The sequence below is a fragment of the Aaosphaeria arxii genome (genome assembly GCF_010015735.1).
Source record: "Aaosphaeria arxii CBS 175.79 unplaced genomic scaffold BU24scaffold_1, whole genome shotgun sequence".
Taxonomy (NCBI): domain Eukaryota; kingdom Fungi; phylum Ascomycota; class Dothideomycetes; order Pleosporales; genus Aaosphaeria; species Aaosphaeria arxii.
In genome coordinates this window covers 2,908,060-2,922,027 of record NW_022983474.1, presented here as the reverse complement: position 1 = coordinate 2,922,027, position 13,968 = coordinate 2,908,060, and the positions used below count along the sequence as shown (strand labels likewise).

At 47.3% G+C, this 13,968-nt stretch overlaps 5 protein-coding genes across 5 annotated transcripts; 2 read left to right on the top strand and 3 right to left on the bottom strand.

The window, feature by feature from the left end:
- The first annotated feature begins 5,048 nt into the window (after positions 1-5,048).
- BU24DRAFT_20279 (WD40 repeat-like protein) lies at positions 5,049-6,778 on the top strand. The gene is made up of 4 exons (XM_033521843.1): positions 5,049-5,163; positions 5,220-5,391; positions 5,442-6,386; positions 6,436-6,778. The coding sequence occupies exons 1-4, from the start codon at positions 5,145-5,147 to the stop codon at positions 6,608-6,610; spliced, it is 1,311 nt and encodes a 436-aa protein (XP_033389730.1). The 5' UTR covers positions 5,049-5,144; the 3' UTR covers positions 6,611-6,778.
- BU24DRAFT_20283 (uncharacterized protein) lies at positions 6,740-7,073 on the bottom strand. Its single transcript, XM_033521844.1, has one exon. It carries the CDS (start codon positions 6,954-6,956, stop codon positions 6,774-6,776), a length of 183 nt encoding a protein of 60 aa, XP_033389729.1. The 5' UTR covers positions 6,957-7,073; the 3' UTR covers positions 6,740-6,773.
- A 221-nt stretch (positions 7,074-7,294) lies between these two features.
- Positions 7,295-9,757, bottom strand: BU24DRAFT_470162 (uncharacterized protein; the record flags this gene model as incomplete). The annotated part of the gene is made up of 5 exons (XM_033532649.1): positions 7,295-7,845; positions 7,894-8,096; positions 8,143-8,994; positions 9,049-9,539; positions 9,587-9,757. The coding sequence occupies 5 exons, from the start codon at positions 9,755-9,757 to the stop codon at positions 7,295-7,297; spliced, it is 2,268 nt and encodes a 755-aa protein (XP_033389728.1).
- Positions 9,758-10,937: 1,180 nt separating this feature from the next.
- Positions 10,938-12,276, top strand: BU24DRAFT_404401 (uncharacterized protein; the record flags this gene model as incomplete). The annotated part of the gene is made up of 7 exons (XM_033525645.1): positions 10,938-11,028; positions 11,082-11,339; positions 11,388-11,458; positions 11,512-11,581; positions 11,649-11,906; positions 11,962-12,035; positions 12,094-12,276. 7 exons carry the CDS (start codon positions 10,938-10,940, stop codon positions 12,274-12,276), a joined length of 1,005 nt encoding a protein of 334 aa, XP_033389727.1.
- BU24DRAFT_20253 (uncharacterized protein) lies at positions 12,189-13,780 on the bottom strand. Its single transcript, XM_033521837.1, has 3 exons — positions 13,123-13,780; positions 12,365-13,066; positions 12,189-12,292 (listed from the first exon to the last, which is right to left on the bottom strand). Exons 1-2 carry the CDS (start codon positions 13,584-13,586, stop codon positions 12,517-12,519), a joined length of 1,014 nt encoding a protein of 337 aa, XP_033389726.1. The 5' UTR covers positions 13,587-13,780; the 3' UTR covers positions 12,189-12,292; positions 12,365-12,516.
- Positions 13,781-13,968: the final 188 nt, after the last annotated feature.

The following is a 13,968-nucleotide window of genomic DNA, read 5'->3' as shown; positions in this document are numbered from 1 at the left end:
GGAGCTTGCTAACACGTCTCCGGAGCTGCTTCAGCCCTACGGAATCTTGGCAAAAAAAGCTCCCTGTAGAACTCCAACTTCTTTACAACTTCATTTGTATAGAGTTCATACATTAAATATTGAACGATATTTTCACATTGAAACTTAGTGTTTATAATGGACTCTCAATGGTAGCAGGACGAAAACATCATAATTCATTGATGTACATTAGTCTTGAGAGCTGCCGACGAGCAGACCGAAGTCTCTATCGCTTCAAGACAGCCTAGCTAAGTTTTGGCGATCATCTATGTATCTAGTCTGAGCACCCTTGATTTGAACTATCTACTGCTGGGGCGCCGGGTTCGCGGCTCCGCCTCTATTCCCACCCCTACCACGATAACCACCACGACCTCGACCGCGTCCCCGATGTCCACCTCGTCCATTCTCCAAATTGGCTGGAGGAGGAACGTTGTTGTATGATTGCGGCCTGAAGTTAGGGTTATTCTGGATAACACCGGCTGTAGGGTCGTTCATATCGGTTACAGTAAATCCCGACTTGTTCGGTCCCTGCTTCTGCCCTCCGCGTCCCCGACCATTGAAGTTACCGTTGCCTCGGGGAGCAAAGCCGCCTCTACCTCCTCTCGACGCAGGCTGAGTAGGAGCCTGCTGCTGTGTCTGTGAGGCATCCTGGTGGTTGGTTTGTGGTGGACCGCCGCGGATGGGAAGCTGCTGTTGATTTCCATTGGATGGGGCATGGGTTCCTCTTGGTGCCATACCCCCACCTCGACCACCGCGGGCTCCATTAGTACTGGCAGCACCAAAAGCACCTCGGTAAGAGCCTTGAAGTGGCGGCGGCGCACTGGCAGGCACATATTGTGGACCGGATGGCGCGCCATAGCCCTGTACCTCTAGAGGCTGGACGGATGGTTGAGGACGCTTTGCTGCGCCGGCAGTGGAGTATGAAACGACTTGTTTGTCGCTCAAGTTTAGAACAGCGGTCGCAGGAACTGTAGATCCGCGGAAGGGAGAGCAACGATCACCAAGAGACGATCCACTCATGAAAGTGGCATCGAAAACAATGTCCAGCAAGATCGTTCTTGCGGTACGTGTCTTTCCAATGATGGTACCGCAAGACCCAATCGGGACGCGTCCGGAGTCTTGGACATAGACAATGCGGTCACCGATTGCGAACTTTTGATTGCCCAGGCGTTGCTCCGCATCGGAAGGCTTAAGAAGCGCAGCACGGGGCACCTTTCCAATCTTCTTCAGGTCAAAATCTTGCGTCAAAGGCAGATTCGCATCGGCCGCCTGTTCGATCAATTTCACAGTATCCGAGTCCAGCTGCTCCGCATCCAGAGGAACCTTGTCGAAACTCTTCGACTCAACCTCCTTGAGCCATGCGCCGATCTCCTTTACTTTCTGTTTAGCAATGTCTGCAGGATAGAAATCTGTGTCGTTCCAGTTGTCGCCCTGAGGGTTGTTGATAATACCGGCAAAGAACTCGGGGAATTTGACCATGTAGGTCGCCAGTAGTTCGATCGCTTTCTGACTATATTCCCAGCCCTTCTCATTCTTTCGAGAATAGCCTAATACCTTCATCTTCTTGGCCTCAAACTTCAAATTCAGGCCAAGGTTCAGTGATAGACCACTGGAGTTCACCTTAAAGGAAGCTGTAATCTTCGATAGAGCGAGCGGAGGCATTTGAAGCTGACGAGCGACCACATATGAGGGGAAATATGGTACGAGTTGGTTAGCCCTGCGGGCAATGTCTCGCCCGAACTCTACCTCTGGCTTTTTCAGCTTCGCAACCATAATGGTAGCCTTATTATTAGCATGCCCAATGACTTGCAATGGTCGACCGTACGCATAGTCTCCCAAATAGAAAGCTCGCGAGCCTTCAGGAAACTCTTCTTCGATGGGCAAAGCTTCTTGTTCGATGAAACGAGGATCCGGGCTGATTACCTCGTCGACAATAGTCTGTGTTGCGTACTCCGTCTCAATGCCCGGAATGTGAGCATATTCCTTCACGGATGCTCCGTCATCAGTTTTTCGCAGACCTTTCAGCATCTCTACATGCACAATTGTTTCCACCTCACCCACAGCCATGCCAAGTCGTTTGCTGTAAGTGTTTGCTATCCGGTCTGATTTCTTTTTGAAAGCCGAAATTTCGTTGGGTCCATGCGGAATAGCAACGGGTGCCGATGTCCCATCGGTAGGAAGCACGTAGTCGAAAAGTTCGTCCGAGACCTTGACAACCTTTGCTTCTTGCAAGAATGGGTACCCAACATGAACCGCTTTACCAAGTTTAGCTTGTGCGTGAGCCAATGATGAGCGGGTCTCTGTTTCCAACAGCGTCACGATCATGCTCTCGTTACGACTATCTGACTGGAAAACATTGACACCGGCAAATTGAAGTTTTCCATAGAATGGCAGGGTTTTCACACTTGGGAAGCCTGCAAGTGAAGCAGCCCCGAGCTTGACACCCTCCATAAGGCCAACATATACCTCTAGACCGTCCATAGTAGGTAGTTCGAATATGTTCTCCACACATCGGCAGTGAGGTAGATCCGGGAATATTCCTGGTAAGGAGGACGGATAAATGTAGTCAACATCATCGGCATAAGTGAACTTCAACGAAACGCCAAAAGAATTCCGTCCCTTTTCGGCATCCGTCAAATCATTTTCTTTCGTAGCCATGGCGCTAAGGAGCCGCTCTTCCTCAATGAAAGGAATCTTGACAACTGCTTCCCAATCCATTTTCTTCCCATTCATATCAAGCTCGAAATCTCGAGGATAGAAGTCGATGATGGGAGAGTTGGGATTGGTCATTAGATCGTGATACGCAACAGGAACGATCGTTTTGCTGCGGTCAGGCAAGACGCCCATCAACTGCTGATAGGGCTTGAATGGCTGTCCAAGCTTGAAGTTGATATCAGCCCCAAGACCCTTTGTGACATCGGAAATCATGGGGGAATAGTGGTAGCCGTAGTACCAGGGCCAGGAGGCAACACCACGATAGTAGTAGTAAAGAACCCACTGCAGTCCCTGAACGTAGTTCTCCGTCAACTTTCTCAACTCTTCTTCGTTTGAACGATCCCAGCCATATTTATCCATGTAGTACTTGTTCTTCCATGCCTGGAACTTCTCATCGTACTTCTTGTCCATGGCGGCCTGGGCATCTTCCGCAGATACGTCTACAATCTTAGCTTTCTCGTATTTCTGCAAGACTCGCAAAATTGCTTGTTGAGATTCGTCATCCGCGCTCGCGTCTGCCTCGTCATCTTCGTCGTCCTGGGGCAACTTGGAAGGGAAAGAGAGTTGGATGTGCCGGTCACCTTCATCGTTTTGAATTGTTTTCCACTCCAAGTGAAGGCTTTCGGCCAAATCCTCGACGAATTTTCTGTCCGCCGCTTTCAGAGTAGAGGGAAGATCATACGGTGTGCTGTCTTTCGAAGCCAGGTATTTTCCCACGAAAGCCTTGACCTTCAAGAAGATCTCCCGCTGCTCAGAGGTTAAGACGGGTACCCCCCTCTTCTTCGTCCTTTCCATTACGTCCTCTTTTTCAAGCTTCTTGCCCTTGAACCAAGCAGCGTCTGCGTTTTCGTGCTCGAAATGCCGATACTCAACGTGAGATAATTCGTTAAGGAGTAGAGCCAGCCTCTCCATATTAATGACACCACCCTCATTAATGTAACCCTTTGCTTTGGGCAAAACAGTTTTGTAAACATTAAACATGAGTGCCAAGGCACCTTCGTTGATGTGTAGATGCGGTAGGTTCGGCAAGAAATCGTTGCCAACAAAGAAAGCCATGAGTATGAAGTCGTCAATGACTCTTTCCATATCAAACGGAAAGGCGAGAGCCCCGGGCTCCTTCAGTTCTTGAAATTCTAGTTCCAGATACTCGCGCACAATGCATAGGTGCATCAAGAAGAAGTTTTGGTGTTCCAGTTCCTTTGATTTGACTTTGCTCTGGCGGCCGAATGTTACCTCCTCACGCAACAAAGAAAAGTGAGGATCGTGACTCAACAGGCCAAGCATAATGAGATCAGCGTCCAAACCATAAAGACAGTGGCGACGGTTTGGGTCGTATTCGGGTTGCGATTTGGCCTGTCGAATGTACTCCATGATCTTGTGTTCTCCTTCTCCAGGAACTTCGTGACCAGACAGGACGACTTCCACGCCCTGCCAGTCCAAGTCCTCTGAGACCTTCTTGTTGATAAAGTATTTCAGCTGCTCAGTGAGCTTTGCCATAAACTCCGTACCAGGAGTAATGCAATTGCTGTCGAAGGGCGCCTCTTTCGGCATCTCTATACCCTCGTTTATAGCCTTCTCTCGAGCCTTTTCAGCATCGAGAGCAGTTCGAAAACGTCGAGAACGTTGCTGGTTCATCTTCGCGCGAGGTGCAACACCGTCGATGGCCATGAAGAATAGCTTCTTGGGCTTGATCTTGCCGAACAGATGCTCTATGTAATTGAATATAGCAATGAACATCTTGTCCTCGGTCATGCGAAAGGTGGGGGAGTCGGAATCATTGTGAGTACAGTTGTGAATGATACCATTCATGTCGAGCTGTGAAGTCAATTGTGTCAGTGGCGCATTGCGGAGGGGGCTTCTTTGGAAAGACGAACATAGAGACAGTCGAATTCTGGAATGCGATTCTCAGCGATAAGCTGAGAAATCGCTGGATATCGCTCGGACATCCATCGAAAGAACTTGGGTACACCCATGCTTGCGGTCAATAGGTTAAACTGAAATGGTATCGAGTGTTGAAGTGAGGTAGCTAAGAATAGGAGCAAGCTGAGGGTCGTCAGATAAGAACAGTCGGAAAAAAGCGGTTATAGAGAGAGCGCACGAGGCGCTGGGGGTTAAAGCTAGCAGCAGGTAAGGGTTGAGATTCTTGACGCTGGGGTCTTCAAAGAGCTCGAGTGAGGGCGTCGATCCGCCTCGAAGTCATAGACAGACTGCCAAGACTTCCGACTAGTTCGCCGCCGCAATCATGTCACGTGCTCCCCGACGCGCGTGAGTTCAGGTCTTAGAGGGCGCGTCTCGCTTCCGTAAGTTTGAGCTTCATCGCGAGCAAACGACTGCGACAACTTGACCAAGTCATTGAGACCCCACACTTCCACCAACAATAATTCTACGCAAAACCTTGTCGGACTGACGCCATGGATGAGACAATGAGCGGTATGTAGAGACCATTCAAGAATGCGATCAACGACTAATATGATCTTCCCCCGCAGATGCTATGGACAACGGCCACGAAGAGGCTGAGAACGAGGCGGCAGAGCAGAAGGTGATCAATGAAGAATACAAGATATGGAAGAAGAACTCAGTGTTCCTCTACGATCTTATGTATGGTCGTGCGCTGGAATGGCCATCACTCACGGCGCAATGGCTGCCAGACAAGAAGCCGTGAGGCATCCCGCTTTCTCTTCGTTCGGACGTGTGTTAACTTTCCACAGCATCGAGGGGACAAACATGAGCCAACACCGTATCATTCTCGGCACGCATACTTCTGGACAGGCCCAAAACTATCTCCAGATCGCACACATTGAGATTCCAGATTTCAAATACCCAGATCTGTCAGAGTACGATGAGCAGAAAGGCGAGGTGGGCGGGCATGGAAATGCTAAGAAACCCTTCGACTTCACAATCAACCAGAAGATCAACCACCCAAGCGAAGTTAACAAGGCCCGTTACCAGCCCCAAAATCCCGACATTATAGCTTCTCTTTGCACCGACGGCAGAGTACTTATATTCGACCGATCCAAACATCCCCTTCAACCAAACAAGGACGGATCAATCAAGTTTGAAGCAGAATTAATTGGTCATAACAAAGAGGGCTTTGGACTGAGCTGGAGTCCTCTCAAAGAGGGCCATCTAGTCACTGGTAACGAGGACACCACTGTCAGGACATGGGACCTCAAGGCAGGCTATGCGAAGAACAAGACTAGCATTGAGGCCACCGCTACCTACACAATGCACAGTGCGACCGTCAATGATGTTCAGTACCATCCCACCATTGACTTCCTGATCGGGACTGCCTCGGATGATTTAACTTGGAGGATAATTGATACTCGCATGGAATCACACAAGACTGCTATGCGCACTAAGGAGGCAGCGCACCAGGACTCTGTCAACTGCATCGCTTTTCATCCCGGCATTGACCACACGCTGGCGACTGGGTCCGCAGACCATAAAGTCGGGCTCTGGGACTTGCGAAACACTGAGAAGAAGATTCACGAGCTCAACGGCCACAGAGCCGATGTCATGAATCTACAATGGCACCCTCATGATTCAGCCATATTAGCAAGCTCGTCCAATGATAGGCGCATTTGCATGTGGGATCTGAGCAAAATTGGTGACGAGCAGACCCCAGAGGAAGAAGAAGACGGTCCGCCAGAACTGTAAGTGGTCACCCCTTTGTTAACCCTGCATTTACTGATATCCGCGTAGTCTTTTCATGCACGGTGGTTTCACCAATCGCATCTGCGAGTTTGACTGGAACAAGAACGATGATTGGGTCATGCTGGCCACCGCCGAAGATAACCAGATGCAAATCTTCCGTCCATCTCGCAAGATCGTCGAGCCGCTTCCCAAAGATGTCAGCCGCGGGGAAGTCTCAGACTGATCCCACAATGTCCTCCCCGTCACAGTTAGTGTATCAACTTGAACGGTTTGGATTGAAAGGCCCCTCGATGTGCATCGAATTCTTACATATGTGATGTCGTCCAAATATCTGGCAGATACCCATCCAGCAGATGATGATCACCCAAAAATTTCTCTCACGAGATCTATTTATACCCGAACCAACGTGGTTTTAACTGATTAAGGAGTCTGGTATGTAATTGTAGCTTAGAGACAATCAGAAATGTCAAGACAGCTGCAATCTCCAAGAGCATCTCTGTCGTACAAATATATTGGATAATGTCCTCTATCACAGTTCGTCCAAAAGGCCTCTCATCCGAGCTAGTCATGTCCAACTTAATTTATGCGTAGCGCGCACAAACCAGTAAAGATGTTGTCTAGGGAGTATGCACATACGGTACAGGCTTGGCTATAATCGCTAATCATCCTGGATCAGAAGTGCCTCATCTAGTCCACTGTCTCGTTCATTGCCTTTCCAATCTGCTATTCCTCGAGTGTATGTGAACTACTTCAAAGCATTGGAGCAGGACAAATAAATTTCACAGACACAATATAAAACTGGTCAAAAGAGAGAGATCGCAAAGCAATAGCATTCGGAACAAATTGTCACATTAGGGGTCTTGTCTTCAAGAACCAATTTCTTTCGCATCGTGATAATTAATTTCCTTCAATGACAGCACTTTACATGTGCTTTATCAAACCTCTTGATGAAATGACATCTCATTCGTCTTCTCCAAACATCATTCTCGTCTTTCCAGTCTTCATCAACGGCGCACCAGTTGATATTTCCGATTCTCCCCCAACCATCCTTCTTTTTGGGCCCAAGTGCCCAAGGTACATCGATATATTTCTTGTCCTCGGGCTTCGCAATTGTAAAGTGAACCCTTGTTTTGTCTTTGTCCCGTGGATCGTCAACTATGATATGAATCAAATAAGTTGCTCCGTCGATGTCTGCGTTATCTGAAGGCTCATGAATCTGCACATATGAATGCTCCGGATCGGCGTACAGTTCCCACCACAGCTTCGGCTCACCGCTTTTCGGGATCTCTTGTACCATGGACAAAAGATATGCACCCCATTCCGACGGGAGAGGTTTCTCAGGGTGTGGGGGTGGCGGAAATGCTGGCGGCGATGGTTTTCTCTTCTCTACCGAAAATCCAGCATCTCCACAATCCGTACTTATTGACCCTTTCCGACTGACTTGATGATCAACAACGCCTGGGATTGTAAGCATGATGAAAGAATCGAAGTTCAGAAAGTACTTACAGTTTCCACTACTTCTGATTTTGTCGAAGATATCTTTACAATTCAAAGGGCATTTCTCCCCCTGGTCGTTCCAGTAAAATTTCCAACTGAGAGAACTGCTAGTATCATCTTGATTCGTCCATTCCCAAGAGTCTCGTTTAAAGATTCTGTTATACGCCCGCCTTCTTAGCTCATTGTGCTCCTGACAGGCACTTTCCATCGTTCTACGGTTGTTAGCTGAGTAGGCACATTGATCGGGCAGTCTCTTACTTCTCGAAAGTTTCGCGGTCGGCGCTCACTTTGTTCTCCGAGTCGCATTGTGGTCCTTTCGTAGACTCATCCAATTCAGCGATCCAGGCTTGCAAGCCTTCAAGGTACCCATCTTGCACCATGTGCCTAATGGGAAAAATTACCTCTTGACAAGCACATCCTCGGACCTCTTTGACAGTGCATGTATCAGTTTGCACCCTTTTTCCGGCCTCGAAAATTGGGATCGTTGGTTTCACGTCGAAGTACCCCTTGCACTTTTCATCAAGGCAAATTAAATCTCGAGGACATTGTGCATCGTCTTGTCTCATCCGTGTCGTTTCCTCGCGGCTCAACTTGATCACCAGATCATCCACAATCTCGGCCGTATGCTGAATGACACGGTTGATAACGAATGTAGTCGCCAAGGAGCCTACCACCATTCTTCGGTTGAAGTCCCCTCTTCCCGTTCGCACCAGCGGGATAACTACAGGAACACCTTCGTTCATGATGTTGGGTATTAGCGCCCCTTCAGGATTATTGGCTGGATTGAGAGGGTTGTCAAGACTGGCAGGGACAAGATCATCCAACTCATGGCTCATTGCTTCAAACACTGTTCTTGACAGCGTAGAAAGCATTTCTTCGCACTCAGGACTAAGCTCGTTTGTGGGGGGTTTACGTCTGCGGAGCGGATAGAGTCTCTTCTTCCTTTTCTGGTGTTTCTCACAGGTCCTTCTTGCTCCTTCTGCACCCATCATTCCAAGAAAGTCTTCCAATCTAAACGTGGAATTCCTCGGGACGTATATGAGGAGATCACCTTTCTTGTTATCTCCTGAGTCACTCGTCACTTCCTCGATGCGTACACTATCTTCGGGCCTATTGAGCCATCGGTTAGGAGAAAGAAAATAAAGGTACGTGGCTTAGGCTTACTTGTGTGTAGCTTCAGGCGGGACAAGATCAACGGTTATGGTAGCCATGATTTTGTTTTCATTTCCAGTAGCAACAGCAATCTCACTGGCCTCTGTCATCGCTGGGATCTGCTCCAGAGGTCCACCTATTCCGCTTTCGAGTCTGACCCCAGCTGGAACCAAATTTGAGGCGCTCATGCCTATTGTACCAATCCCAACTGCAACAACGATGGCCGATACAGCAGCTTGCAATATCTCGGCAACAGTTGCTGCGGCAATGAGTGGAAGAAATCGTTTCGCATGTGTAGTAAGTGAGCTTTCTTGCAGTATTCTAGTAATGTCTCGTTGACATTCGTTAAGATTCTTCGGGTCTTTGCATTTATCTGTGATTGTGGTGGGAATCTTCTTTTGAACCACTGAGCCGAAAGCTACAAAAATACCCTCTTCGGGAATCACACTGTGAATACCAGTTGGGTATATGGCTATGGAACGTGGCTCAACCTTTTTGGTTTCCTAGATTGCTGTCAGCTACAGTGAAACCTGAAGTCGCTAACACCCACAGTGTAGACGGCATACTGGCCGACATCGCCTAGCGTCAGTGTTGGAAGGCTGTCCGCTCGAGGATATATCGAGGATCCATGAGAGGATGTAGAAGTAGCTTGTAAGTCTGTCGCAATAATGCAACTGCAGAAGATGAAGAGGGCACAAAAAAAAGGGAGGACAAGAAACATGCTGATGGAGAATTTGGAAAATGAGGCCTTAGTTTACGTCGTATGATTCAAGGAGTTGACATAAATATCTTATACTACCAGCGACTACGCCTCGCAACATTTCTTCAACGGAATAATCTTCCCAGTATGAGGAAATTGGGAAGTATGCCTACGATGGGCGAAGCTCGACTATGTTGCATGAAGTCTTACAAGTTCAATACAGCCACCCAATGGACATTCGATCTCGACTACAGCATGCACAAGGGATACTCAACATCCATGTCTTTAGGGTGAGATGAAGACCGCATGTCGACTTCGCTCAAGAAATGTCCAACAATCATGTTCTAAATTAATTTGAGGGTAGAATTTAGCGCTCGGTAACGCGGAATGGTCCCTCTGGGGCTAGGGTGGCGTGCAACGAACTTCGTGTACATGATAATCCAAATGTGGCGTAAACCACCCCCGGACAGAACCGATCTGGAGAAGTTCAAGCTATGTCTCGCGCCAGCTGTGCCACTTGAGGGACGGATTCTAAGAGTGGCCTATGACTGATTTAAGGCCAGCTGGGGCGAATTGATCGTTGCGTAGCACCCGTACTGGGGTTTATTAGGTAAGTCTGCAAATGAAAAGACAGACCACTTTACTTAGAAATTGGAAATTGTAATTCTAAGAGTCCATCTCCAGCGCAGCTATAGTATGCATGTTCGAACGATCCAGCACTGCAAAAAGACTAAAGAGATGATGATGAGACTGGAACCGCCCTCTAACCTTTTCGTCAAGGCCATTATAACTAATCACATATGCGATTTGCCTGAATTAACTAAAAGTTAACTTTAAGCCGCAAAGAATGTCTTACTTATTTCAAAACATGCAAGGGAGCACGTTTTGAAACACTAAAAAAACAGCAGGATCCAAGTATGTACGCAGGACTTAATTACAGAAAATCGTCCATTCTCGCCGCATTTGAAATGATATTCGTGCTGCAAGAGCAGTCCTCGCCATCTTCTGTTTCGTATCTTCGCCGTGTTGTCCTGGTAGAAACAAGTATCATGATAGAGGACATATTCTGATACCCGGCGCGCGTGTTGCGATGCTCGGCTTTTCGAATCATATTTAAGAGGCTTTGCTTCGAATCATCTATCGCCATATTCTGCCACGCTGATCACGCCTACTTATTGTTAACGAGAAGGTTCAATTGACCATGCGTATCCTTACCATATACCTTTTCTCCTTTGTTTCTTCCTTTGCTCTGGCTTACATGATTGACCAGTCCTGTCGGGATGAAGGCATTTGTAGGTGACTATGCGTATTCCTGATCGTAATGTTCGTTGAACTAATGAATTAGATGATGAGGTTGAGAATGCAGTAAAATCTGCTTTCGAAATGGCAGAAGCAGGCGTTGCTGCTCTTCAAGGCGCCCAGGACGTTGACCCCGAATGGGCAGACGTTCCCCCTCGACCAAGAGAGCTGCAGAGCCTAATTTCTAGTATATTTCTTCATGAAGATATTATCCGAGATACCATGCCGCGTATTCCTGACGATGAACTTACTGGGCTCAATTATCCAATGAACACGAGAAATGTCAAGCTCACCAACGTTTACGGTACTTATTTTACGACTCTTGTCTAGTGATTATACTAACGCTTCACAGATAGTTTGTCAGGTATCTTAAAGAATATTCGTGATCCCGGCAATACGATGAATCCGAGCAATATGGATGTGGTTTGTTTCGAAAGATAACCTAAGGGTTTGATAGGTTGCTGATTTAATGACAGAAGATATACTGCAACTATAAGCTGTTCCAATATAGCATCAAGGACGGAAAGCCTTGGGTAGATGATCCCGGTAAGTGTACATCCATTTCGACAGCTGGAAAGATGTTTGGAGTCATTCATTCGCTAATGCAACGTAGACAGTGGCATGAGCATGGACAAGAACTCGGCATTGTGTGGACCCGATGAAAACACCAAGTTAGGAGTGATTGCTTATGCAGTACGCTCTGTGAAGCGCAAAGGGGTGAAACTCACTTCCCCCATTCAAATTTGCGAGGACCTTGTTAAGTCTGTCAAAGACACAAGACGCATATCGCATCGATCACTCTTCAAGACCAATATTGGAAAGGTGAAAAGCCACCTCAAGGAACACCGGCCCTTCAATTTTGCTCAAATTGGTACGTTAAACATCATTCCACTATGAGAAAAGCGTGCACTTAGATCTTTCCATAGATGCTTATGCGCTTCTGGATGTTACACTTCTCCATGAAATGACGCATGTGGAAGCAGGACGGTTTATGGATGACGTAAGTAAACGATGACCCTTCTTGTCACTACTCTATGACTAACAAGGTCGTTATGTAGGTGCGTCTGAAGAAGTCTGCCTGGAATCTTCCATTCCTTCCCAAAAATAAGATCGAACCAACCTATTACTGGAAATCTATCATAGAACTGGCAAAGAAAGGTAACTATGTCGACAGACCAGGATTGGCGAGGCCAGATAGTGAGTGTGCTGGAGTTGCATTCAAAATGGCCGCTAAACGTTGAACAGGAAACGCGGACTCTATAGCATATTTTGCATTGGGTAAGTACAGTCAAAGGTCCTCTTTTTCTTCATCGAGTGATTGAGACGTACAGGTTGCAAGTTGATGTCGGATAGGGAGAGGCCTCAAGCCATTGACGGTCGTGGAGTTCTTAATAAACTTGATGCACCAGTGAATTGGGAGCCGAGAGATTGGTAGTAGGAATATGAAATGGTAGCAAGACGTCCAGAGTACCGATTACGATTTATAAATTGGATGGGACTAGAAAATAGTAGACTGCCAAGTCCTGCGGTCTTTGGGGATATGATAATTCAATCCCCTCTGCTTCCAATACAGCCTGGAGTCTATCTGGAATCTTTGTATTCAGTTCTAGAACAAATCGACGCGCATGGACCGCCATCAATGGTGTAAGTATTTGTTCAAAGTTAAATCTGCTCTCCTTGTGATCTGATGATAGAATCTCGTTCGTCGTGATTATAAATTCTTCACCACCTTCTACCAATTGGCATCCGTTCTCGTTGATCGTAATCTCAATCGTCAATGAGAACAAGTTGGACATGTGGCCGAGGCTTTGACAACAATTTTGCCAAGGCAGCAAACTTGGAGGTCGAAACCTACTATAGTCATGTGACATTTCATCATAAAAGCGAGCAGAGAAGTCGACCGACAGTTTGATGTGCCGAATAGAGAGCCACTGCTGCTCCAAGTAGAACCCTTTGAAGGCTGTTAGAACCTCGGGTTCCCTGAACGCGAAAATATTATGTTCGTATAGGATCTTTAGCGCTTCAGAATATCTAAGTGAAGATTAATCAGTAGTTTGAAATACATCGCGGAACAGATATTTACTGACATGAGACGGCAGGTTAAGAGAAGGTCAAATAATTTGCAATTGGTGTGAAAAGAATCTACTCTGACCGATCGCCAGTAACCATCGTAGAATCCTCTTTTCTCCAAAAAACATGTAGAATGTTGCCAGGTAGGAAAAGGCGAGTATGGGTTTATGCAGCGGTAAGACATGACTGGGGTCTGACGACGGAATAGGCCAGGTGTGGTGTTTTTGCAAATATGGATGGGTGCACTGGGGTCTCCAAGGGCGAACTGATATATCAAAAGTCGAAATTCGGGGCTTAGTTTGCGGATCAAGGGTGACTGGAATTGTGGATGAACTGGAGGTATAGGCTCATTGGAGCCTGGCAGTGGCCATGGAGCCCGGAGCGGAGACCTAGATCGCGGTTTAGGTGCATTCTGTTCTTCCGAGGAAGGCTTGCGTTGGTCGCGTTTCCTTCGCAACAAGTTTGCAAAAAAGAGGCGCATTGTATGACGAAAAAAACTCTAGAAATTATGGAAGCAGAAAGAGTAAATGATCATTTGGATACCCATAACTAGAGTGTACATAGCCTATTTATGTACATCAAGTTTAAGCGCTGCTGTGCCTCAGGGACGCAAGCGACAGGGTATTTGTCGCCTTGTAGCTTGTAGCCCCCAGCCATACCAATAAGTTCTGCGATCTGACCCTTTGTCTCACAGTTCAGATCATTCAAGCTTGGATGGTCAAAAGCTCCACAGGATGCTCGAGACTGAGACTACACTTTCTCACAAGAAGTTCTCACGTGGGAACCACCAATATATCGATAGCCGAGGTCCTTCGCCGGCTTTAGAGATACGAAAGACACGCCATAAAAAGGTTTGGCTGAGA